Source organism: Girardinichthys multiradiatus, chromosome 5 (genome assembly GCF_021462225.1).
Source record: "Girardinichthys multiradiatus isolate DD_20200921_A chromosome 5, DD_fGirMul_XY1, whole genome shotgun sequence".
In the NCBI taxonomy this organism is placed as follows: domain Eukaryota; kingdom Metazoa; phylum Chordata; class Actinopteri; order Cyprinodontiformes; family Goodeidae; genus Girardinichthys; species Girardinichthys multiradiatus.
The window spans coordinates 7,470,595-7,498,481 of NC_061798.1; the positions used below are offsets into that span (position 1 = coordinate 7,470,595).

The 27,887-nt window shown below is 41.3% G+C and overlaps 1 protein-coding gene across 2 annotated transcripts; it reads right to left on the reverse strand.

Moving 5' to 3' along the window:
- Nucleotides 1–10,002: 10,002 nt before the first annotated feature.
- Nucleotides 10,003–27,872, reverse strand: LOC124867815 (mitochondrial glycine transporter B-like). 2 transcript variants are annotated; one of them, XM_047364446.1, is made up of 9 exons: nt 27,290–27,872; nt 26,813–26,911; nt 25,511–25,594; nt 24,493–24,617; nt 23,086–23,170; nt 22,410–22,589; nt 16,401–16,569; nt 16,157–16,320; nt 10,003–11,923 (listed from the first exon to the last, which is right to left on the reverse strand). In XM_047364446.1, the coding sequence occupies exons 2-9, from the start codon at nt 26,825–26,827 to the stop codon at nt 11,801–11,803; spliced, it is 945 nt and encodes a 314-aa protein (XP_047220402.1). In that variant the 5' UTR covers nt 26,828–26,911; nt 27,290–27,872; the 3' UTR covers nt 10,003–11,800. The 2 variants fall into 2 exon arrangements, with proteins under 2 accessions (XP_047220402.1, XP_047220403.1); XM_047364447.1 differs by lacking the exon at nt 25,511–25,594 and having other exon boundaries at nt 27,290–27,861.
- Nucleotides 27,873–27,887: the final 15 nt, after the last annotated feature.

Sequence of the window (27,887 nt, forward strand, 5' to 3'; positions counted from 1 at the left end):
CAAGGGAAGCTTGACTAAAGATGGTCTGGGACATTACATCGCATACTGCCGAAGAGCTCCATGTGTGTGGGAGCTTTATGATGACCTGGCAAATATAGTGAAGACTGTGTCTGAAAAGAAGACAATACAACCACATGCAGTGTTATACACAGCAGACTGAATGCTGTGAATCAACACATTTTGGGGGAAAATTTCTGAGAATCCCAGATCAAAAGGCAAATACATTTTGCCATGGTTTGATATTCCTGACCAGAAATAGGTTCTATTTTAATGTTCTTTGTTACAAGTTCTTAGATGGTTAAGTATGCCATATTTTGCCTGTGGTGATTTATAACATAAAGTTAATTTTCCAAATCAGAAGTGTTTATTCTTCTTTGAAAGTATAATGTAGATTACATTTTCAAACAGTAACTTGGTTATGCGTGATCTCAGAAGTCATGGTTACCTCTCTCAATTAATTAGAATAGAAAACCTTTATTGTTCCACAATAGGAAAATTTGAGTGTGTCAGCACCAAACCATAAGGCAATGAAAGTACACAGGTTCGTATTTATCTAAAAAAGTAGAAAACTTACCCAAACTAAAAGCTATAAGAAACAAAGTGCAAAAAACAATCACAAAAAGGCTGAAAGGGATTTACAATAAAAGAGAGGAAAAATACAATACTGTGCAGTTATCAGTAAGGTATAGGTTATATATATTAAATTAGGCGTGCAGAACAATCAGGTGACAGTGGTGACAGCATTTATGTAAACACTTGATCAGATAAAAACTTCAATATTGGCATGAAAGTAGAAAACCTATTGTTTGTTGGAAGCAGTGATGGTTAGTCTATAAAGTCTAACAGCAGCTCTGATCTGCAAAAAAGTACTTTTAAGGTAAAGCTTCACTTAGGCTAAAGTACCTCTCCATGTCTTTACTAGCTTCATGTATGGGATGGGAAATACTGTCCAACTATGCATATATTGGTCATGTGCCCACCTCATGCCCTGAATAAAGTGCAAAACAATATAACAAGGCATACATTTTACAACATCGGATAAAAACACAATTTAACTTGCATGATGAAAGAAAAACACAAAATTAATAACTGCTTGCTTGGTGGTGATGATGTTCAGCACAGGCCATAGACGTCATCGATTTAAGTCGTCAGTGATCGCCTGAAAGAAAATTATATAGCTTGTACATAAAAGCGGCACAAACAGCATTAAAAAGGTAGACCACTCCGGTTCAATTTGGAGCAAAATGGGGGGATGGTGACCTCTGGATGACCTAAAAATATATATTCTTTAATATCTCATAAACCAAAACAGCACAAACGAAAATTTTAACGGCACAAACCTGCACAAACGAAGCACTAAAAAATGAGCCCACTCCTGTTCAATTCGGAGTAAAATGGGGGGATGGTGACGTCATCGGCCGAAATTAAACCTTATAATATCTCAGAAATTAAAACAGCACAAACGAAAATTTTAACGGCACAAACCTGCACAAACGAAGCACTAACAAATGAGCCCACTCCGGTTCAATTTGGAGCAAAATGGGGGGATGGTGACCTCTGGATGACCTAAAAAATAATCTTTAACATCTCAGAAACCAAAACAGCACAAACAAAAATTTCAACGGCACAAACCTGCACAAACGAAGCACTAACCATTCTGTCTATTTGCTGGAATTTTTCAAGTGGGTGGGGTGTCAGCTTCACGCAGCTACATCCGTCCCTCGGCGAAGCCCGCATCTAAGCGGACTTCGCCCAAAATTCACTGCTGCAGATGACGTTCTGAGCAAAAACCAATCACAAACGTCAACGTAACCAGCCATCAAATCAGAATAATAAGAACTGCGTAAACTTTAGACAGCAAGCCGACAAATATATATATATTTTTTACTGGTTTTACAGGCTCAACATTGTAAGATACCACTGGGTTCAGAGTGAGTCTGGGCAGTCAGTAGGCCATAACTGAAGTTATCTTTCAAACAAACACTGGCACGGCGAGAGTCCGGTGTATAAACCTCCTTCGCTTCCTGCACTTTCTTCTTCTCAAAACAATCGCTTGTTGCAGTTTTAAATAGTTTGTTTTAGCAGCAAGACTGTGAAAACAGCGCTGGTTCCTGCCCTTTTTGATGTTGCAGTGGTGCAGAGGTGCAAGTCGATGACGTAACCCCTATCGTCCCAATGCTCCAATTTTGCACGCTTGTAACCTACGCACTTCAACCCTTACATGCACTTGTACAAAGTACACACTTCATAGAGGGGCGTAGGGTGTTGTGTGGGTATTGGGACAGGGGCCTAGACAAGAGCAAATAATAATTTTAAACATTTTACCATCCATTGTCATGCATAGCCCAATTAGTACATTTCTTTCCATTAACACTACCTTTTACATCTTTTCGCATAAACATTTTAAGTTACTCAAATACACTTTATAACATTTCCAAACCTTGTTCCCCTATCGACTGAAGCTAAGCTTAAGTTGCCTTTTAACTCTTTCCGTTATCCTTTCTCAACCTCAAGTCTTTGGATGTTGTGGGGCTGTCATGGTTGACACGCCTCTTCAACATTGCGTGGCGGACGGGGGCAGTGCCTCTGGATTGGCAGAATGGGGTGGTGGTCCCCCTACATAAAAAGGGTAACCGGAGGGTGTGTTCCAACTACAGGGGGATCACACTCCTCAGCCTCCCTGGTAAGGCCTACGCCAGGGTATTGGAGAGGAGAGTCCGACCGATAGTCGAACCTTGGCTTCAGGAGGAGCAGTGTGGTTTTCGTCCTGGCCATGGAACACTGGACCAGCTCTATACCCTCTACAGGGTACTCAAGAGTTCATGGGAGTTTGCCCAATCGGTCCACATGTGTTTTGTGGACCTGGAGAAAGCATTCGACTGTGTCCCTCGTGATGCCCTGTGGGGGGTGCTCCAGGAGTATGGAATCGGGGTCCCTTTACTAGGGGCCATCTGGTCTCTGTACAAGCGGAGCAGGAGTTTGGTTCGCATTGCCGGCACTAAGTCGGATCTGTTCCCGGGCAAGGCTTCCCATTGTCACCGGTCCTGTTCATAACTTTTATGGACAGGATTTCTAGGAGCAGCCAAGGGCTGGAGGGGGTCTTGTTTGGGGACCAGTGGATTTCGTCTCTTCTTTTTGCAGATGACGTGGTCCTGCAGGTCCCCTCTAGCCAAGACCTACAGCACACACTGGGGCGGTTCGCAGCCGAGTGTAAAGTGGCAGGGATGAAAATCAGCTCCTCCAAGTCAGAGGCCCTGGTTTTCGATCGGAAAAGGGTGGCTTGTCTTCTTCAGGTTGGAGGGGAGTTCCTGCCTCAAGTGGAGGAGTTCAAGTATCTCGAGGTCTTGTTCACGAGTGAGGGAAGAATGGAGCGGGAGATCGACAGACGGATCTGTGCGGCTGCCAAAGTAATGGGGGCGCTGTGCCGGTCCGTTGTGGTGAAGAGAGAGCTGAGCCGAAAAGCAAAGCTCTCAATTTACCGGTCAGTCTACGTTCCTACCCTCACCTATGGCCATGAACTTTGGGTCATGACCGAAAGAACGAGATCCCGGATACAAGCCGCTGAAATGAGCTTCCTCCGTAGGGTCGCCGGGCACTCCCTTAGGGATAGGGTGAGGAGCTCGGCCATCCGGGAGGGGCTCGGAGTAGAGCCGCTACTCCTCCACATCGAGAGGAGCCAGTTGAGGTGGCTCGGGCATCTATACCGGATGCCTCCTGGACACCTTCCTCGGGAGGTGTTCCTGGAACGTCCCACCGGGAGGAGGCCCAGGGGACGGCCCAGGACACGCTGGAGGGACTATGTCTCTCAGCTGGCCAGGGAACGCCTTGGGCTCCCCCCGGAGGAGCTGGAGGAGGTTTCTGGGAAGAGCGACGTCTGGGTGTGTCTGCTGAGTCTGCTGCCCCCGCGACCCGGTTCCAGATAAGGCGGAAGACGACGAGTACCGTTATCCTTTTTCTGTGTTGCCAAACTCATTCTGGTTTTACCTTTTTGTCCAACTGAGCTAGGTCGGGTACCCTACTTCCGCTCAATAAGAAGTTATCAAAATAAAGGCATGTGGTCTTAAACGTAGTTACTATAAACAGCGGTAACTTTACTTTACTGGTCCTTACAATAAGATCCACTAATTGTTACATGAGATTATTTTAGGGTTCATTTATTTCAGTAACTCAGTTAAACCACATTATATAGATTAATTACATACAGACAGATGTCTGTAAGCCTTTATTTCTGATGATTTTCAGCTAATGAAAAGACACCATTTTGTCAGGGTTGGACGTTTGGAGGCAGGACCGGGATGCAGAACATGGCGAGGAGGCCGCATGGTGAGTAGATGAAGTTTTAGTAATGAAACTGAAGGCTGATTTACAGGCAGGTAATCTGTAGAGTACAAATTCAGGAGGCGAACAGAAAACAAACCACTAGGAGAACTCGGGAAGACAACTAGGGTTGATAACGTGAGGAACCAGCGGGGAACAATGAAAACTAGAGAGCTTATAAGCTGAGGGAAGTGGAGTATGGACCAATGAGACAGGGAGGCAGGTAATCAGAGGAAACATGTAACAGGTGCAGGGAACTGAGGGAATAAGTTACTCTGGAAACGGGAGCTAGAGAACGCAGAGACAAGAGAGGAAAACTAAGCTAAACTAGAGACAACTCTAGGGAAGGCAAACACTAAACTAACTGGGAGGAACAGGGAAAAGAAACCTAAACATAAGCTAACATAAATAGTAACTCTAGAAAGAACTGAATCTAAGGACATGTACACAAGCACAAGAATCTAAGCAAATATTAACTAAACCAAGTAAACTACTAATCAAAGGAGCAGGGAAAACCTTTAACGGCAAAGTAAACAAACAAAGAACAAAATGGCAGATCCTGACACATTTAACATAAAATATTACATCAGACCAATAAAAAACATTTGTTTGTTTTTTTCAAAATATACTTTTTATCTGGCAAACAAGCCTCATTGGCACGTGTATTCAGATTTACTGAATAGGTTGTTGGAAGATCACTTTCATTCACACACAGTTTAAACACTGTCTACTAAGGACCAAGGTTTGTGGTGTATCAGCACAAGGTATGTTGTGTTCCTCGAGGACACTGACACATGTAGTTAAACTCAAGTAAATACACTCACTGGCCTTTTTATTAGGTAAACCTAGCTAGTGTCGGGCTGTGCCCACATTTGTCTTCAGAATCCTTGGTTGCATTGATTCCACAATGCGTCAGAAAGATACTTTACAGATTTTGGTCCATACTAAAATGACCGCATGAAACAGTTGCTGCGGATTTGTCTGCTGTATATCCATTATGCAAATATCCCAGTTCACCATATCCCAAAAAGATTGGATTAAGAAAGGTTCACTGGGGTCATAATGTGATGGAAATGGTCAGTAACCGTCGTCAGGTAGGCTGTGGGGTTTTTAAGAAAATTGTACCACAGTCTGACTGTATTGAGCCCTCTCCTGCTGCCTTTGAAGACTTTCTGCACTTATTGTTATTCAGAAGATTTCCTCAACCAAAGCTCACATCTTTTCTTTTGCTCAGAACCCCTCAGTCTTTGTTCCCAACTCTGCTGTCTTTGGCAGGTTTAAGCCTGTTACATGGTCCTCAATATAAGTGATTTTTGGTGATTTGAAGCCTACAGAGTCTCCAAATTATGCTGTCCCTAGTTGACTTGTTAAAGAGGTTTTACCCACAATTGGTCCTCTGGTTCTTGAACTGGAAAATTAGTTTGTTGTCAGGTGTGGTCCGTAGTAGGCATTACAAACATGTAGTTGTACAACCTTTAATTAAAAACCAGCCCTTAATCCTACAGTTCTTGCTAACGTCAGGATTATCGCCAAACTACCTTTTATTTTCAAAGTCCTTGAAAAGATACACAGCCAACTAATGGTCTTGCTGGAAAAGCAAAATGGTTCAGAGATTTTCAAATCTGGTTTTAAATATTTTGACATCACCGAATCAGACTTCTTAAATGTTTTTAATTACATATTTTTACCTACTGATGGTGTTGTTCTTGTGCTTTTAGATTTGACAGATGTGTCTAAAACAGTGATCATGCAATGTTACTCTCTCATTTTGAGCAGTGGGTGGGCATCAAGGACACAGCACTGAAGTGGTTCAGGTCCCACCTGGCGGAGCGAACGTTTTATGTCAGTCTTGGTGACCACTTATCCTCCTCTGTTGTGTCGAGTCCCACAGGGCTCAGTTGTAGGCCCCTCCTCTTTTCCTTGTGTTCGCTTCCACTTGTTTTTATACTTAGAAAGCATGGCATTGCATTTGACTTTTACGCAGATGACTGTCAGATCTATAGTCCGCTAAAGAAAAAAGGCGCCTTCTCTGTGCACCCAGAACTTAAATGTCTTGATGACATTAAAGCCTGGATGGCGCTTAACTTTTTAAGATTCAATGTGTAAAAGACGTGATGGTGTTTGGTAAACTTAGAGGAGATCATGCTTTTGCTATAGCAGCTCCCAAATTGTGGAACAATCTACCCTTGGAAATGAGACAGGCGTCTTCTCTGTTTTTAATCTCTTCTGAAAACCCATTATTTTACCTTGGCATTTGAAACCCAGTGAGATGTTGGTTTTAAGTAATTTTTAAATACATTTTTTTAGTTGACTTGTTTCTTAGAATTAATAAGCTGTTTATTTGTAAATTGTATGCTTTGTGTTTTTTTACTTAATTAACTGTACAGCACCTTGGTTGTGTGCTGGTTGTTTAAGGTGCTTATAAGTAAAGCCGGATTGGATTGAAAGTGTTTAGTTGGTACAAAAAGGTTCATAGTGTGGTACAAAACATGCCCCGCCATCAGCTGCCTGAACCATTGGTACAAGGCAGGAACATATTTAGCTGACAGAAGAAGGCCCTGGTGTGGTCTTCTGCTGCTATAGACCATCCACTTCAATGTTTCACCTGTGAAGGGCTCAAAGATTGTGTTCTGCGTACTTTGGTTGTGACATGTAGTTATTTAGGCTACTGTTACCTTTCGAACCTGTCTCCTCTGCCCTCTGACACCAACAAGGCATTTTTGTCTACACAACTGTCGCTTACTGATATTTTCTTTTTTATTAACTTTGCCCATTTCAATGCTTAATTTGAACTTCAGCAAGTTGCCTTCACCATGTCTAGATGTATGACACTGGGTTGCTGCTTTGTGATTGGCTGATTCACCATTTGTGTTGTAAGAATTAAACTGGTGTACCTAATAAATATCCCAGTGAGTGAATATAGTCAATTTGTTTGAAACAGTTTTATATCAATGATGCAACATAACGTTTCTGGTTATTTCTAGCACATAACAGAAACACTAGCACCCTGTCTTTATTCAGGCCAGAGGAACTTTTAATTTGCCAGTCAAATTAGGCCCTGAGGTGCATTTTATGTTGTGTCACTGGTCTCAGAACCAACACATTCTGCTTTTATTGTTTTCTTTTTTACAGCAAAGGCAAATATAAATCTTCTTCTGTGGTTAGCTTAGGCACTATGCATATGCCAAAGTCCTATACTAAATAAAGCGTGGTGAATGTAAACGTATGCCATTATTAGATTATTTAATTTTGCACCCAAATAAGCCGTATATTCAGATTTATTTATTAGATACGATCATGAAATTTTGAGCATGTAGACTGGCTGATATCAATTCCCCTTGACCTTCTGGCTCAACAACCTACATTCTCCACAGCAGACATGAGGCTAAATTGAAGTCATTTTTGTCAACCAGATCATCTTTTATTAAGTCCTGATATGCATGTACCCTAAGGAAACATACAAAAACTGACCTTAAACATATCTCTACTACAAAGATGTAAAGACTTCATTATTCTGCCCGAGACTGTTGAAAAAATCTTCATCTTGTCAAGTGTTAACAAAGAGAAATCAAAGAATGACAATTCTTTTCATGGCTTGCTGTGATACTCTGTGCTAACAAATGTATACTAACTCCCTTGTTATGTAATGACATCACAATGGGGAGACTTCTGTGTGCTCCTGATTGCTGAGTGATAAAGAAGAGCTGGAGGAGAGAGCTTGATAGATGATGTTCTGCCCAGAGATCACACCAAAGCAAGAAGTTGTGCCTTATTTGACAAACCAAGCTTGGATTAACCTGGTTAAAATTCAGTTGTGTTGTCTGCATTCGCTCTGTGTTTTTAAATCGGCCAACCATCCAACAGCCTTCCTGCCTTAGAACATGCTCTCCTTAGCAGACCGTAGCTGAGAGCCAAGCTGAGGAGCCAGGAGAGGCAAAGCCAAGAGAGAGCTGACAGAACTGGAGATGAAGCCCAAGCTGGTTCCAAATGAAGAAACAAAAAAAGCAGGAAAAAAGGAAACAATGTCTGAACCGCCTGGCAGGTCCTCCCTCCTGTCCTGTCATAAGGCTGTTTTCTGGCACCCAACCTACAGGCCTCCCTCTGTTTGTACCCTCACATGAATTCCTCCAGACTTTCCCTCAGTTTGAAGATGTGTTTAGAAAATCCCAAAATATTCACATAAACTGAGAATATATCTATCCAGAGAGAGACGGAGATCAGCTGATATAGTTAAACCTTTATAAGCTAAAGAAAGTCTGAATGTTTATATTTAAACCCTTTCTAAATTCCCTTTACATAGTTACATTTCATGTTTGTTTGCTTATGTCTTGTTAATCAATTAATTATTGTATTAAACCAAGGAGTCCAAACTGATGATCGTAAGTGACTCTTAACTGAAGAAACTAGCTGCCAGTAGAGATTCTGTCCATCAGCATCATGTGAACCAACCATGGTGTTTTCCTGTTAGTGATAACTTTTAGTCCATGTCATTTAATACATCTCGACAAACCACAAATTTTACTTCAAAAGTTGAAACAAGTATTTTATTTGAGTTACCCAAGCTGCACAGAAACTGCCACGCAGCCCTGTGGGAGCTGAAACAGGACTGTTTTTGTTCTTCCAAAGTTCTGTCCGCAGTTCTGATGGAAATAAATTTCCTTAACAAAACATTTCAGGAAGCCTTCAGTCAGCACCTTCCAAACATAGGAAAACCAGTGACCGGGTTCATTTCACTTCTGCAGCCTGACTATTTCATCACTTTGTAACCTCAACTGTGTGCAAACCACACACATGATCAGTCTTTGGCTGTAACATTAAAACCCCTGAATTCAGTCTGCTCAGCTGATGCTACGAATGAACTGTGCCCAAGTAAAACCTGGCTGCATCTTCCAATGATGTTTTGGAGAATAATCAAAACATGTAGTTTGTAAACTAAATATTTAGCTCAGACCTAAACATTTAGTTTTAGGTTTTGGTAGTATTTTGGTTATTTTATCCATTTTGTGGTGTAACTGGTATTATGCGCTTTATTTTATTTAATGCCTTTTATTTGCAATAGTTTTATTTATTCTTCTGAACAGCACTATGGGCCTTTGAAGTAACTTCAAATGCTCATAAATAAAACTGGATTTGGGTTGAACTGGAAATACACAAGGTCTGGAATGATCCAATTGCTGAGTTTTATAAAGGAATGCCCCATAACCAGCATGTATATCTGCTGCCTTCATCTTTAAGAAAGACAATCAGCTTTTATAGACTGAATGACCTCACTGCTTGAAATCCACACATATTTTGAACACCCAGTTTCAAATAAAGATTAAAGTTTCGGTTTTCTATTACTCTACTACACCTAGTAGTAAATTAATTCTATTAGTCATTATATATTCTTCCAAAAACAGTTATCGATCTGGTTAGAGACGTTGGACTGCTATTATTTTAGCACAGCTGCAAATGTCTAAACATTTCTTAAAATGCTGATGAATTGTTTTTGCATTTGTTTCAGTGTGAAAGAATTTCTATGATTTTTGTAATGATTCAAATTTCCATATATCATTCTAAACAATGCAAAGGCTGGATTTGTAACATACCAGTCAGCAGAATTAAGATTTATGTTTTTTTTTAAATAATCATGCTGTGGTAACAGCGGTGTAGGCAGTCAAAATGTGAAACCATAAAACACAAGGGTCACCTGTCTCTTCATTTTTATTTACAGGAATTGAAAATAACTAAGAAGTTTTATTGACCTAAAAGAAAACAAGTGAGCCACTATATGGAGTGTGAACATGGATGATGAGCACAACTGGATAGCAATAAACAGATCCAACTAAAACTTGGCACAGTGAGTTACACACAAGTTAAACAACAAACAGTGAGACTGTCATACTTCACCACAAAACAAACAGTTTCACCTTGGCTCGGTCAGCTGGATTTCTTTTTTATTTCTAATGTAGGAAATACTTCTAATATATCTTCTCTTTAATATATTTATATATAAACACAATAATAAATAAACATGGAAATAAATCTTCTCTAGAAATATCATAATTTGTCCTTCATTAAGTCATTTCAGAGCCATAATCGGTGTGAAAAGCAATGTGATCCACAGCTCCCACACTGATATGGACTCTGTGCAAACTTAAACATGACTGCTTAGTGATTAAATGATTAAGCAATGTTTCACTTGGAAGCTTAATACTTTTTTGAAATGCAGTGTGTTATGGTGCCTCTTAAACGCGTTAACATAAAAACAAAACTGCTGCAATTTTATTTTCGTTTCTTTTCATTGCTGCTGCCACCTGCTGGTCAGCAGAAACGTTGAAGCCTTGATCCAATGGAAAACTAGACAGTAGGTTTCTCTAGTATATATCATTTTCTATCTGCACAGCAATTTTCATTTTGCTTAATAATTTCAGTTTAACACTAGTTTTATGTTCTTATTTTTGCATTGCTGGGCAGTAACAAGGTTGACCATCTATTGGAGATTAAACTCTTGAAGTCTGTTTTGTTTGTTTAAAAAAAAAAAAAAAACTATTTATTTCATTTCCTTAATTTCCAATGAATAGCCTGCAAACTTCATAAGGATAACAGCTCAATTAAATAAAATTTCATCAGGGTCATCTGTATGTCATTTCAAATAATTTCATAATTGCAAAGAATGTAACTGGGATGTGTTCAGAAAACCCAAAACCCACAGCTGAATTAGCTATGAACCGGACCGGCTATCTTGAACATATTTAAGGAAACAAATGACAACCCGCATGATGTCGGGAAATCCTGTTTTGCTAGAGCAAAATAAGACACCTTGAAATAATTAAGATATAAAACGATTTATTTTGTCTAAAATGCACCATAATTGCATGAAGCACAAATATGTTGCTTTTAACCCTATGAAGACAGGCTTTAATGTGATTAGTGGGTTGGCTTAAATTTCCATTCATTGATGCATCTGTATGAGTGCTTGTGATTGTCTGAAACAAGTTAAATAACCTCAGCCTGCAAGTAAGAAACATTGCTCAATCCTTTGCAGGTTTTATAAATATCTCATTAGCCAGAGTGCATCTCTCCAGTACTCTGTTTAGTAGTAATAGCACATATCAGCTTGCCAAGCACTCACCACATGAACCAGGTCTTTTTCATGGTATTCATCCACTGGTACGTCTGAGCAGAAACATTACGAGTGATAAATTCACTTCACAGCAGAGGGAGAGTCACGGCACTCCAAGACAGGCATGAGAGTCGGTAAGGTGCATCATCACAAACCTTTTTTAACATTTAAACAACACTTAAAACACAGACAACTTGCTCCCTCTCTTAGAAAACATTTACTAACTGGTTCCTCTGGCTCAGTGTCTTGGCACTGCTGGCTGGTTCATGGTGCGTTTGACGTCACCAGCTCCCTTTTCTTCATACTTCAGTGAAAATGTTTTTAAACGCCTCACATTTGACCTCTCTGAAGTTTTCTGTGGCTTTTCTCAGTTACTCTTCAGGACTTGAGGCCCATTCGAGCCATGAGCTGCTCATACACAGTCCAAGCCATAGCGGCCATCAGAGTGCGTCGAAGAGACCTCGGCACTGCCCCACGGAAAAATCCAGACAGGCCCTTCTCCTGAGGGGAAGGAAAGATAGGAATATTTAGAATGACCAGAACAAGGTAACAGAATCCTCTGTGGAAAATCAATTAAAAAGAATAGATTATCATATTTTAAAATACAAATCAATTAAAAAACTGTTTATTAATCCCAAAGGGAAATTTAATGTTGTAGCTCATATTCAGGTTTCCTCAAAGAGCCGTTGTAGATGCTGATGGCTGTGGGCAGGAAGGATCTCCTGTAGCGCTCCGTCTTACAGCAGATCTGAAGAAGCCTCTGACTGAAGACACTCTGTTGTTGTAGGACAGTCTCATGAAGAGGATGCTCAGGGTTCTCCATGATGTTCTTCATTTTATGAAGAATCCTTCTTTGCACAATGATCTCCAGAGGTTCCAGAGGAGTCCCCAGAACAGAGCCAGCCTTCTTTATCAGCTTGTTGAGCTTTTTTAAGTCCCTGGCTCTGATGCTGCTTCCCCAGCAGATGATGGTAGAAGAGATCACACTCTCCTCAACAGACGTATAGAAGATATGCAGCATCTTGCTGCAAACACTGAAGGACCTAAGCTTCCTCAAGAAGTACAGTCTGCTCTGTCCCTTCTTGTAGATGGCTTCACAGTTGCATCTCCACTCTAGTCTGTTGTCCAGGTGAACACCGAGGTATTTATACTCCTCCACCACCTCCACTTCTTCTCCCATGATATAAATAGTTTTTGACTTATTCCTGTTTCTCTTAAAATCTACAATCATCTCCTTTGTTTTAGTCACATTTAAGATGAGATGATTGTTTCCACACCATGCCACAAAGTGGTCCACCACCTTCCTGTACTCAGCTTCTTGTCCATCTCTGATCCACCCCACGACTGCAGAATCATCCGAGTATTTCTGCAGATGACAGGAGTCTGTCTTGTGCTGGAAGTCTGAGGTGTACAGAGTGAAAAGGAATGGTGAGAGTACAGTCCCCTGTGGTGCTCCTGTGCTGCTGACTACCTGGTTAGACTCACAACCCTTCAGTCTCTCAAACTGTGGTCTGTTTGTCAGGTAGTCTTTGATCCAGGAGATTGTTGAGGCCTCCACCTGAGTCTTCTGGAGTTTCTGACAAAGCAAATCAGGTTGGATTGTCTTAAATGCACTGGAGAAATCAAAGAACATGATCCTCACAATGCTGCTGGCTTTGTCCAGATGACAGTGGGTTTGTTGAAGCGGGTGTATGATGGCATCTTCAACTCCAACTCCACAGCGATAAGCAAACTGAAGGAGGTCCTGATGGTTTACTGTTTGCTTACTCAGGTGGGCCAACAGGAGTCTCTCTAGGACCTTCGTGATGTGAGATGTCAGGGCAACAGGTCTATAGTCATTGAGGACTGATGGTGAGTTTTCTTTGGTACCGGAACAAGACAAGAGGTCTTCCACAACACCGGAACCTTCTTCTGGGCCAGGCTAAGGTTGAAGAGGTGCTGCAGAATCCCACAGAGCTGCTCTGCACAGGCCTTCAGGACTCTAGGGCTGACATGATCTGGACCTGCAGCCTTGTTCTGGTTCAGTCTCTCCAGTTGCATCTTCACCTGACTTCTTGAGACACACAGGTGGAAGGTGGAGGCAGACGCTGGAGTCGGGGATATGATCCTGCAGCCATGTCTCAGTAAAACACATAACCTGCATTCCCGATACTCTAGCTGGGTCCTTTGTAGGGCTTGGAGTTCATCCAACTCGTTTCCCAACGATCTCACATAGCCCATAATCAATGAAAGAGATGATCTGAACTTCTTCCTTCTCTCTCTTCTCTTTGCTCCTGCTCTGAAAGCACAGTGCCTCCTTTTCAACTCATGAGGGATTTGGGGTTGTAGTTGAAGTATTATTTTAGCTTTTGGGATATTAATCAGGTGCTCGTGATTGTAAAAAAAAAACAAACAAAAAAAACATCACCTTGTTGCTACGGTGATGCATCATAACAAAAGTCCAAAAGTAAAAAAAAAGTATTTCTAAAAATCCTTCCAGCTGACAGCATCCAATACCAGAAAGAATAATTGTCCAAAAAATACCTTTTGTCCACCTCAAGAGAAATTTGAGTTCTTAAAAAGAATAAATCAGAATGAAAAGTAACAGAGCTACTCCACCCTGCTGCCACCTCAAGTGGTGCAATTCTAGAATCTACAAATAGATAAGTAGTAGAACCAAAATGACATCAGTGGCTATAGACAGGGATCGACTTGGATAGTTTTCTTGCCAGATGGTTGTGTGGGTGCTTATTGGCGACACAGAAAAATGATGGCATGAGTATTATTGCTTAAAATGAAGCATTGATGTTCTCCATGAAAGTAAACACGGATAGAGAAAATGGACCTCCTACCCACCAAAGACAGTCTATGAAACAGTTAGAACCTTGGATTTAAAGCAGGATATACACTGCTCAAAAAAATAAAGGGAACACTTAAACAAGACAATATAACTCCAAGTAAATCAAACTTCTGTGAAATCAAACTGTCCACTTAGGAAGAAACACTGATTGACAATTAATTTCACATGTTGTTGTGCAAATGTAATAGACAACAGGGGGAAATCTTTGGTTATTAGCAAGACACACTCAATAAAGGAGTGGTTCTGCAGGTGGGGACAACAGACCACTTCTCAGTACCTATGATTTCTGGCTGATGTTTTGGTCACTTTTGAATGTTGGTGGTGCTTTCACACTCGTGGTAGCATGAGACGGACTCTACAACCCACACAAGTGGCTCAGGTAGTGCAGCTCATCCAGGATGGCACATCAATGTGAGCTGTGACAAGAAGGTTTGCTGTGTCTGTCAGCGTAGTGTCCAGAGCCTGGAGGCGCTACCAGGAGACAGGCCAGTACACCAGGAGACGTGGAGGAGGCCGTAGGAGGGCAACAACCCAGCAGCAGGACCGCTACCTCCACCTTTGTGCAAGGAGGAACAGGAGGAGCACTGCCAGAGCCCTGCAAAATGACCTCCAGCAGGTCACAAATATGCACATGTCTGCACAAACGGTTAGAAACCGACTCCATGAGGATGGTATGAGGGCCCGATGTCCACAAATAGGGGTTGTGCTCACAACCCAACACCATGCAGGACGCTTGGCATTTGCCAGAGAACACCAGGATTGGCAAATTCGCCACTGGCGCCCTGTGGTCTTCACAGATGAAAGCAGGTTCATACTGAGCACATGTGACAGACATGACAGAGTCTGGAGACACCGTGGAGAGTGATCTGCTGCCTGCAACATCCTTCAGCATGACCGGTTTGGCAGTGGGTCAGTAATGGTGTGGGGTGGCATTTCTTTGAAGGGCCTCATGGCCCTCCATGTGCTCGCCAGAGGTAGCCTGACTGCCATTAGGTACCAAGATGAGATCCTCAGACCCCTTGTGAGACCATATGCTGGTGTGGTTGGCCCTGGGTTCCTCCTAATGCAGGACAATGCTAGACTTCATGTGGCTGGAGTGTGTCAGCAGTTCCTGCAAGATGAAGACATTGAAGCTATGGACTGGCCCGCCCGTTCTCCAGACCTGAATCTGATTGAGCACATTTGGAACATCATGTCTCGCTCCATCCACCAACGTCACATTGCTCCACAGACTGTCCAGGAGTTGGCGGATGCTTTAGTCCAGGTCTGGGAGGAGGTCTCTCAGGAGACCATCCGCCGTCTCATCAGGAGCATGTCCAGGTGTTGTAGGGAGGTCATACAGACACCTGGAGGCCACACACAATACTGAGCCTCATTTTGACTTGTTTTAAGGACATTACATCAAAGTTGGATCAGCCTGTAGTGTGTTTTTCCACTTTAATTATGTGTGTGACTCCAAATCCAGGCCTCCATTGGTTAATAAATTTGATTTCCATTGATGATTTTTGTGTGATTTTGTTGTCAGCACATTCAATTTTGTACAGAACAAAGTATTCAATGAGAATATTTCATTCATTCAGATCTAGGATGTGTTATTTGAGTGTTCCCTTTATTTTTTTGAGCAGTGTAGTATGAACCTGACACAACACAGTTTACATCCTAAATGTGCAACATGTTTCTCCTCAGCAACTTTCTCCTACGTTGTTTCTTTCATACTTTTTTACAAGTCTTTGGATTCCACTGATGGAAACAAATATAACGATTCTAAGCTGCAAGCCTGAACACAACTAAAATGTAAAACTTGTAAAAAAGAATGAGGTCCTTTAAATAAAGTGTCAACACACTAAGTTCCTTGTTTTCAACCCAAACGCCCTCAACAAGCATGAGCGCACCACCTTGTAGATGTAGCGGATAGCATCTGCTGTGCTCCAGTGGGACGGGCTGACTTGAATGTGAGTCTTCACCACATCTGCAGGCTGGGTGACCAGAGAAGCCATGATGCCTGCTACAACTCCACAGCTGAAGTTCACCAGTGGGGCGTACGGTGCTGATGTCACCTCTGAGGAAGAAGATACTACATGTGAGAATTCAGTTTAAAATCTATTTTAGTTTGTTATGCCGACGTGCTGCTGTACTCACCCTGAGGCAGCGCTCTCTTGGCCTGGCTGTAAAACATGACATAGATGCCAGAGAAAGGAGCGTCTCGGAGCAGCGTAGCAGTCAGCCCTGAGAACAGAGACCTGACTCCCTCCGTCTCATACATACTCCTCAGAGCCCCAGGCACACTCGCATAGTTGTAAAAGCCACTCTATAAGAACACCAACAAATTCACCATGAGGTATCTTCACTCTCTTACCTGCTCTTTTAGACATGAGTGAAAACAGCTAACTGCTAACTTTTACACTATTAAAAACTTACAGATTCCTGTTTTTGTTACAGTCTGTGTACTGCACTGACATACGTGCACTACAGTGTATATGTAATCATACAACCTTGAACATTTTCCACATTTTGTCAGCAGATTTTATATGATAGACTAGAACTGAAACAATGAATCGGATTAATCGTTAAGTGATTGTTGAAATGATCGTCTAATTTAGTAATCGAAAAATCATTAACTGGAGTATACAGACTCTAAAACATGCCATTTGCTAAAAGAACAACTCAATCAGAGCAGTAATGAGGCCAAACTCGTAGAACAAATATATACATTATACTTTAGCTTCCCTGGTTCAAATTCTGTAAAAAATCTATTAAGCACCTATTGCTATCGGATTATTAATTGATTAATCAAAAAAATAGTTGACAGATTAATTGATAAGCAAAATAATCGTTAGAGACTAATAGAAAGTACTGTAAAATGGAAGGAAAATTATACAAGGCTTACAAATACAAATCTGAAAAGTTGGTGTGGATGTGCATGACACCCTTAAATAAATTCTAGGGCAGCCCATTTTTATTATATTCTAATTAATAAAAATAGTCAACCTGTGTGTATTTTAATCTCAGAATAACGCCAGGTGCTCTGTGAAGGCCTTAGAGCTTCGTCAGCAAACATCAGGGAACAAAAAGGATCATGGAGACCAAGGAACACAGCAGACAGGTCAAGAAGAAGCTTTAAATCAAGGTTTAGTCATGACAACTATTAGTTTTTCACTTCACTAACCTGGGCTTTATTAAACAATGGCATGAAGAACATTACTGCTGAAAGAATGTGTCAAAATAAGGTGAGATCTTTCCATATAATCCATGCAATAATTAGTAACTGCTCACAGTTAACTCCATAAAAATTACAATAAATATCCTTATATCCTTATGTGTAATCCATGCAATAATTAGTAACTGCTCACAGTTAACTCCATAAAAAATTACAATAAATATCCTTATATCCTTATGTGTAATCCATGCAATAATTAGTAACTGCTCACAGTTAACTCCATAAAAAATTACAATAAATATCCTTATATCCTTATGTGTAATCCATGCAATAATTAGTAACTGCTCACAGTTAACTCCATAAAAAATTACAATAAATATCCTTATATCCTTATGTGTAATCCATGCAATAATTAGTAAAACACACAGTTGAAGCAGTGGAGAGTGAAACAAGCATGTTCTCATATTCTGGAGCTGAGAGACTGGAGAGGCCTGTATGGAGCCACGTATTATCTGCCACATATTATCTGTCTTATCTTTTGCAGAAGTAGAAACAAGTATATCCAAAGAAATGATGTATGATGATTTTATATTCTTTCACATGTATTGAATAAAATTAGTAATCTTTGATTAACAAGTTAAAAGATGTATGATTGAAATGTGGTTAAGAACTGAGAATTAGAGGAAAAACATTAAGGTTTGACATTCTCAATCAGCTATATATGAAAGAGATAATGTTGTGTGGTGTATGAATAAAAAGGATGAAGTTTAAGTAATGGTTTTAAACTGTAAATGAAGTAAATGCTGTAACTAAAAGTTTGAGCAGCACCAATGTAAGAATTAAAGCCTCTGTTTAAGAGGAAGTGTAACGTTGAGTGAGACAGGAATAGAGCAGATGTTCGGGAATTGGGGAAGTGAGAACTGTAGCTTACAGCACAAGATTGATGACTGATCCGGGGGCACAGGTCAAAGAAGAGGCCAGCAGACAGCTCAGGACTGAGGTGATGATGGCATGTCTGATATGGACACGACTCTGGAAATTCCAGAAAATCACCTTATGTCACGGGTGATCAATGGGACAGCCATGGCAACAACCACTGGCCAATGAGCACAAAGGGTTTGGTGGAAATGCTCTATAAAATGGGCAAGAATAGAGGAACTAGTTGGTTCTTTCCTCGCAGAAGACCAGCGAACAAGATCGGAGAGATGCTACAGATGAATCAGAGGACCAGAGACACAGCCCAGCTGATTGACTGCATTAATAAGAGGATCAACCCGTTTGCCTTAGAAGGACTGTGCCTCAAGATTAAGAATCTGATTTCATCTAAAACCTTTTTATCCAGACAACAGAAGTGAACTTGATCGGTGAACAGCTGATTTCTCTAAGTTTCAGGCTTCTGGAAGTCCTGAATCAACTTCATTTATGTCCCCGGGTTTCCTTCAACTCTTCAGCCTCTGGAAGCTACTGTCTTCGGAGACATATAACAACAAAGATCCTGTTTAACCATTAAAGCCTGGAGCATCAGTGCCTGCCACTTAAAGGAAGAAAACTGAAGATTAAGTCCTAGTCCCTTCAAGAAACCACTCGTTGTTACCAGAAGAATCTTCTCCATCAGGTACATGGATGAGCCTCCGTCTTCAAAGCCTCTCCAACCTCACTACTTTCAGCATCAGGGAAAGACAGGTTGAGTTGATTGATTCATTTCTATTATTGACATTATTTTGTGTTGCCAAATTTAAGCTGTTACTGACCCCTGCAAAAGCGTTACTAATTAAAGAAAGCATATAAAATTCTAGTTAAATCGTGGACATTCAATTATTTGAGTCACCGTATTTTTTGGTTTTTCATTGGTGGTAAAAAGTCTTGTTGCTTGGTTCTAAGATAGTTTAGGAGGTTTTTATAGGTTGCCTTAGTCAAGTTTGTTAAAACAGCGCCTTTGGGGCTCGTGCCGAGCCACTAAAATCAACCTAGCCCATACAGGTCCTTCTCAAAATATTAGCATATTGTGATAAAGTTCATTATTTTCCATAATGTCATGATGAAAATTTAACATTCATATATTTTAGATTCATTGCACACTAACTGAAATATTTCAGGTCTTTTATTGTCTTAATACGGATGATTTTGGCATACAGCTCATGAAAACCCAAAATTCCTATCTCACAAAATTAGCATATCATTAAAAGGGTCTCTAAACGAGCTATGAACCTAATCATCTGAATCAACGAGTTAACTCTAAACACCTGCAAAAGATTCCTGAGGCCTTTAAAACTCCCAGCCTGGTTCATCACTCAAAACCCCAATCATGGGTAAGACTGCCGACCTGACTGCTGTCCAGAAGGCCACTATTGACACCCTCAAGCAAGAGGGTAAGACACAGAAAGAAATTTCTGAACGAATAGGCTGTTCCCAGAGTGCTGTATCAAGGCACTTCAGTGGGAAGTCTGTGGGAAGGAAAAAGTGTGGCAGAAAACGCTGCACAACGAGAAGAGGTGACCGGACCCTGAGGAAGATTGTGGAGAAGGGCCGATTCCAGACCTTGGGGGACCTGCGGAAGCAGTGGACTGAGTCTGGAGTAGAAACATCCAGAGCCACCGTGAACAGGCGTGTGCAGGAAATGGGCTACAGGTGCCGCATTCCCCAGACCTGGGCTACAGAGAAGCAGCACTGGACTGTTGCTCAGTGGTCCAAAGTACTTTTTTCGGATGAAAGCAAATTCTGCATGTCATTCGGAAATCAAGGTGCCAGAGTCTGGAGGAAGACTGGGGAGAAGGAAATGGCAAAATGCCAGAAGTCCAGTGTCAAGTACCCACAGTCAGTGATGGTCTGGGGTGCCGTGTCAGCTGCTGGTGTTGGTCCACTGTGTTTTATCAAGGGCAGGGTCAATGCAGCTAGCTATCAGGAGATTTTGGAGCACTTCATGCTTCCATCTGCTGAAAAGCTTTATGGAGATGAAGATTTCATTTTTCAGCACGACCTGGCACCTGCTCACAGTGCCAAAACCACTGGTAAATGGTTTACTGACCATGGTATCATTGTGCTCAATTGGCCTGCCAACTCTCCTGACCTGAACCCCATAGAGAATCTGTGGGATATTGTGAAGAGAACGTTGAGAGACTCAAGACCCAACACTCTGGATGAGCTAAAGGCCGCTATCGAAGCATCCTGGGCCTCCATAAGACCTCAGCAGTGCCACAGGCTGATTGCCTCCATGCCACGCCGCATTGAAGCAGTCATTTCTGCAAAAGGATTCCCGACCAAGTATTGAGTGCATAACTGTACATGATTATTTGAAGGTTGACGTTTTTTGTATTAAAAACACTTTTCTTTTATTGGTCGGATGAAATATGCTAATTTTGTGAGATAGGAATTTTGGGTTTTCATGAGCTGTATGCCAAAATCATCCATATGAAGACAATAAAAGACCTGAAATATTTCAGTTAGTGTGCAATGAATCTAAAATATATGAATGTTAAATTTTCATCATTACATTATGGAAAATAATGAACTTTATCACAATATGCTAATATTTTTAGAAGGGCCTGTATACCAAGAGCCAGTTGTAAAATTAAGGAATGAGCAGCCGTGAACAAAATGACTGTCGAAGGTGTGGATGACTGCGGTGGGCTACTCGGTCGCCCGGACCTCCAGTTGAAGAAGGGCGAGACTTTTATATGAAGGCTGTCAGAGGCTAGGTGAGTCGTTTCCCGACACCAGCTTAAACAGAACTTTCATTAAACCTGCTTAGTAAGATCTTTCCGGTTCAGGGAAGTCCGGACCCGTTAGATAGAGAGCTGGTTTGAGCAATCCCTTTAGACATGGGGAAGTAGGAGGGAGGGGTTAGCTCATCGGACAACGAAAAATGTCACAGGGCAGTTCAGCACAAGTCATGTAGGGGACACAGAGTTCAAGAACATCCTGAGATCAGATGGGGATCAGATAGACATATCCTCAACAACTTGCTGCTGTAACTGTTCTACAAAGTATTTACTGTAAGGGGCTGAACACATTTGTACGCCTCACTTCTCAGACTTTCATTTGGAAAACATTTTGAAAACTCGTGGATCATTCTCTTTCCAATTCAGAAATGTATATTACTTTAAAATACATCAATGTTTGTGGTTGTAACAAGACATTTTGATTCAGTTTAGTCCTTCAATCATTTTGCAAGAGACTCTACATGACAGGCTAAATTAAACCAAACAGTGAGAGTCGGTGAGCTCCTCTTATTCCAGTGCTAATCCAACGTTTTATTCATGCTGAAGATCAGTTTGTTTTGGGTTTACATTGATAAAAGCAAAACTAACTCAGGAGCTTCAAAGACGAGTTGACAGTATTTTGATTGGTTGATGGTTTCCAGGACTAAACTAGAAATGAGTTCTTAGCTGACGCCCTGTGGGAGTTTGCTGCAATACAGACACAGTTTTGAAGCACTGTGGTGAGTATTTTTCAAGGGTGAAAACAGAAAGAACTTTTACCGAGTGTGATGGAAATTCTTGCAGTAAGTGTTCCAAAGTGTATGACCTTTAGGTTACCTCACTCCTCAGAACATCTGTGTTAGAGGAGGAAGTTGTAAAGCCATTATCAGAAGTTTAATAGTTAAAACTCATGCTTTAAGGGTGATATCTCAGGAAGAGCAGATGGGTCTGTTCCTAGATAACTTTGTCACCTCTGAACCCGAGAAGGGTCTAGGGTCATAAAACACAGACTCTTTGAAATTGAGATAACACTGTCATGTTTGGTATAAATACTGTGTGTAAATGTTGATCGTGGCTCTGCTTAACTGACTTGCTCGGTGACAGAGTCATTCAAACGCTGAATGCCTTTGAATAAAACTTATAAAGACAAAGTCCGGATTTTCTCTTGTCGTGAGTCAACTTCTCTCACAATTTGATAAGAAAATTCCATTACATGAGCAAACACTAGAACTTGTTTATCACTGAAAACACCCCATCTGAGGTCTGCCAGACAATAGATTAATAGCTGTGCACCTCAAATCGTGTCTTGATGACAGTGAATGGCAGCATGCAGATTCCCGCCACAGTTCTGGCACCTGCTCCAAGCAGAACGGCCTCGCCGGCGTTTGGTGCCCGGTTCAGGAAGAAGCGCTGCTTCAGGGAGTAGAAGGTGCTGAAGTAGATCCCCACCCCGGGAATACAACGAACAAATGACTGCAAGGTCAGAAATAACAGCAATTAACATCATTCACATTTTTTGGGATTTTAGTGGTGTTTGATCTATCTGAGAAATCTCCCAAGTTATCAATTTTTCACAAAATATATTGCACACATGAACCTGAGCCCATTTGAAAGAGGTGGAACTAGAGTGACCGTATTATGAATAAATAGCATTATCAACCAATTACATTATCATTTTGTCATCTGACATCGGCCCAGAATTTCAGGATTTGTTCATCGCTAACCCTTACAGCAATGGCATATTACCAGTTTTATAAAAACTCTGTGTCCTTATAGGTTAATAAGCTACACTAGTTGTGGTTATTTTTTAACACTGCTCTGCAGGTTAGATGCAGAGACAATAGTCAGGTCAGCTGAAAGAGCATCAGGATTCAGTGCTGGAAGATAAACATAGACTGACATGAACACACAGAACAGCTGTTTATAACCAGTTTTCTAAGGGTTGAAAATACCAAAACCAGTTGCGTACCGGTGAAACTCCCTTCCACAGGCTGAAGAAATTCTCCGTCCTGATTACGTGAATGAAAACCCGAAACATTCCCACCTTTGGTGCGCTGCAAGAGTTGAATATAAGAATTATTATCTGAGGCATCCTGAAATACATATATGAAGCACCTTCTGAACTTCCCATTTCACAACATTACAACCACAAATTTCAAATGGGTCGTATTGGGATTTTATGTGACAGACTGACAGAAAGTAGTGCTTTATTGAAAGGTAAAGAACACATGGTTTTAAACTGTTAATAAACAAACACAGTGAAGGGTTTTGTGTAGTTTTGTATTCAGTCTCCTTTACTCTGACACAAAAATAAAATCTAGAACCACCTTAGCTCATCAACCAATGCACCAACTCCAATGTGAAATGGTGGTGGCAGTATTATGCTGTGGGGGGATGCTTTACTTCAGTCGGGACAGGGAAGCTGGAGCTAACGACAGGACAATCCTGGAAGAAAACCTTTTAGAAGCTGCAAAAGACTGTAGACTGACAGTGGTTCGCCTTCCAGCAGGACAACAACCCTAGACATACAGCCAAATGTTCCAGATTGAACCATATTTGAAACATGTTAGAATGGACCAGTCAAAGCCCAGAACTATATACAAATGGGAAACTGTGGGGAGAACATTTGATGTTCACAGATACTCTCCATCCAGTTTGACTGAGCTTCAGCTGTGTTACTAGGAGGAATGGGCCAGAATTTCAGCCTCATGACGTGAAAAGTTGGTTGAAACATAATCTAAAGGACTTGCAGCTGTGACTGCAGCCAAAGGTGGTCCAACAAAGTGGCTCAGAGTGGGCAAATACAAATGGATGCCCTACTTCCCAGATATTTTATTGTAAATGCTGTTGAAAACCAGCGATCCTTCTTCTAATTTTACGGTTACCTACTACTTTGGGTTGGTCTTTCATGTGTTGGTTACATAGAATCCCAATAAACTCAGACACGACAAAATTTGAAAAAGTTCAAGGGGTGAATTTTTGCCAGGAACTCTACATTAACAATCACAGAAGGGCTGAAATAATTGTGGCTGAGCAACATGTTGGATGGTTGATACTAAAGGCAACTTTTCACACGTAAAACAATTCAAATTAAAATGGGATTTTAAAAGAAGACTCCCTGTACCCGGCTGTAGTAATTGCAGCTACCAAGGCTAACACCATCATGTGGTGCTGGTGTGACTAATTGCACTATATGGGTCATGAAATCAGATTCAGGCTGGCTCTTTCGCTGAAGACGCTCCTTTGTTGGTCAAAGACCCGACTTCACCAGAAGCATGCTGATGGGATTGTGTCTGACGGCATGCAGGTAAAAATGATTACAGCGTGAATGGTTTCATTTCCAAAACATGTGAAATGTGTCTGTGCACGCACGCACCCTGGCTTGGCATTGCTCTGCAGCGTCTGCAGCCGTGTCTTGACCAGATCCAAGGGCTGGAAGAGCAGCGTCGAGCAGGTGCCGCTGAGAGAGCCGCACATGAAGGCTTTGAGAGCTGGGTGAGCCTGAGGACAATGACAGAGAGGAGAGGGGGAATGGCAAAGAAAAGCAGGCAGACATGAGAGGGGATAGAAATGGAGGACAGAAAGCACATAGGGTGGACAGGGACAGACAGATGGGAAAAACATACAGAAATAGTAATTATATTACAAGATAGAGGGAAAAACGGCAAAGTGGGAAAAAAATATAAAAGACTAGAAGAAAAAAAAAAAAAAAGTGGAACAAGATGCACCGTGTCTAAATATTTAACTGTTCTGAAAACCAGTGAAATCACTATTACATAAGAAATTGTATAAAAGAATCCTAACAAATATTTCTCAATATTTTAGGAATTACCAGATTTTCCAGAACAAACATGTTGTGGGCACATTTTGCTTGTAGATGAATAAATAAGCCTGTGGCTCAAAGCAAAGGGCAGGATCCCACACAGTGGAGATGATGGAGATGCATGGAGACAGCTCCCCCCCCCACACAGCCATGTTTTCAAGCCTACAGATAGAAAGTCTAACCTTACAGAGACCTTAAATGTCTGCTTCAAACATTAACTCTTCCATGGTGGGGACTCCATCAGAGAGAACATGTTCCCACAATAGAACTGTAAACATATCAAGGTTTCTGCAACATGTGTAAAACACCAGCACCCCCTCAACACATAAAAACACACTGTAGCTGAAAGGTAGAATTAAAGTTAGATTTCATCAGCTTACACTGGCATGCTGAAATTTCATCTCAATCTAAAGGCAGACTGTACCTGACAAAGGAAAGAAAATCCTTCTGCAGCATTTAAATCACCTGACAGCAACGTAAACACAAAACAATGAGCAGCCTGCAACAGACAATCATGAAAGCTTTTAAAACATACACAAGTGCTACTTCAACATGCAAATTAGGCTCCTACCTTTCCCAGACTGCCTGGGGTTCGGTTCTGAGAATCCTGCTTTTCCTGCATTTTGCCCTCTTTCACCTGCCTCTCATCTCGCAGCTACAAATGAGGTGACAAATAAACCTGCATCTCTCTCCGGCAAACCTTCCGTCTCTTCCCCCAAACGACAAAGGCTTTCTGCCGCCTCTCGTCTTCTCTCCCTGCCCCCCCCCCGCCCCCCGTTTTGCAGCCAAAGCAGAAGCTTAATCCAGCCAGCATTTTCTGAGGGCTTCGGTCTTTATCTTTCAGACACACGCTCACATCTGTACGTAGCTCTGCCCCCACTGTAAAACACTCCCTGTTAAATTGCATCTTAATCAGCTGGCATGAATCGTGGAGTGTGAATTTAAAATGTGGGTCACAAGAAAATACAAATACAGGATTTAATTTGACTCAGTTGGTAAGAAGCCCTCTGTAGCCATTATTTGTTAACCCACAGGTTCTTCTAACTAAATTTAACATTTAAAGAGTGTATTTGATAATGTTAAATATATAAACACAAAGAAGAAGTCTGATATTGTTTTAGACTTTAGATTGTCATAACATTTACGCTGTTACAATTTATTAATACCCCAATTTCGTCAATATTTTATTGCCCATACTCTTCTCAATAATAAATGGAAAAATATTTATTGGTATTACAGCAAAAAAATCCTACTAGTAATTTCTGAGCAGCTTTTTTAATTTTTCCGCTGGGATTTGGGCAATTATTCTTTGGTGATGACCTCCAAGTCTTTGAGGGTGGAAGGTCTCCTTGCCATCACCCTAATCTTTAGCTTCATGCACAGATTCATATCAGATTTAAGTCAGGAACTCTAACTGGGTCAATCCAAAACGTTAATATTACTTCCAGACAGAAAAAAACATGTTAGTAAAATTAAAAGTTTACTTTAAACCTAAATGTTCTAACTGCCTATTTAGCATAGGAACAGCGGAAGCATCCTCTGTTAGATGAATCTAACCCACATTACTCTGGAGCCATCTCGTTCAAAATGTTGCTCTTACAGCCTTGCTAACGGTATTTCATGTAATATGACAACATTTTCGTGCTAGTGAGCGGCATAGATGAGCAGACTTTTCAACCATGTTTAAGTTTTCTTGATTCCTACATTTACCGCTTCCAATCATATAGAGGTTATTTCTAGGATAAATGTGTTAATGTAATTTGTAATCATATTTAAGAACATGCCTTATGCATTTCAAACAGAAGAATGTCCGCTTTTCAGTCCGTTTCAGCACCTACACTTGGTGGCCATAATAAACATATGTAACACTCACCGCAGCCAACTCCATCCTTGAACTGGATGTCGAGCTTGATGAGTCCAGTTTCTCCCTTTACCCCGGCGGGTTTTCGCCGGCTGAGTTCAGCCTATGTTACTGCGAGTACAAATACAAGGTAAACATTAAAAGGCTACCACGAGGTTAGGGGTAGCCGGCGAACATGCTAGCTGTATGCTAGGTTAGCTAACTGTCAGACTCGGGGTGAAAGTAGCATAGCGTATCCGACAGACCCAAAGACTCACAAGTCTAATAACTACAACACAAAAAAAAAAAAAAAAAAATGGACGGAGATTCGAAAGCCAACTAGCTTCGTCAAAACGAATTAATCAGTTTAACAAAATAGAACTTTTCTATAAAGTTGTGACTGGCCGTGCTCGTCAAAGATACCAACTAGCTTAATAGAGCTCTAGGGATAAAGCCGTTTGATACATTTGTCGGCATGCTAGCAAGCTAACGCCAGCCAGTTCATCCTACCTTTTATTTATTGTTGTGGGATCCATGAAAATCATCGTCACCCTTGTTAACTACTGAACCGCCATGCTCGACATTTACGGCGACCAGCTGCAAGCGTTTCCTTGGAGACTGACGTTTCAAAACACTGAACTTGCCCCGGCAATACAGAACTTTCTGGCAAAGGTGACTAGGTCGCTTTGGCTTACCGGCACCCATCCACATTCACTCATAAAATAAAACACGAATTAAATTGTTGTTGCGGAAAGTTGGAACCAGACGTCGTTTTTCGTTGATGGGGGTAGTGTTAAACCATAGGAATGCGTAACTCCTAAAGCTAACGCAAGTTGCTCAAAATGGTAGCTTGTAGCTAGCCGTTCAGAGTAAAAAAAAAAAAAAAAAGACAAAACCCCATCACCCTCTCACGCACAGTTTTTACAACGGGTTGATCTGTGTGGATGGTCTTGAAAATAAAACCCGTCTACCCCATCTACAGATGGCTAGAGTTGGTAAACAACTCCGTTTTAAAATATAAACCAGAATGGCAAAAATATAATCATAACACTCTGATAATGGCCTTTAGATGTCGCTGTTGTCGTAGCAACGCGCTGTCCTGAGTCTG

What these genes read in the sequence shown, in the direction of transcription:
- LOC124867815 (XM_047364446.1), bottom strand. An exon ending in TGTGGAAGGGAGTTTCACCG is followed by an intron (nt 22,590 to 23,085) that starts GTACGCAACTGG and finishes CTGACCTTGCAG; the next exon opens with TCATTTGTTCGTTGTATTCC. An exon ending in CTATCCGCTACATCTACAAG is followed by an intron (nt 11,924 to 16,156) that starts GTGGTGCGCTCA and finishes CCTTCCCCTCAG; the next exon opens with GAGAAGGGCCTGTCTGGATT.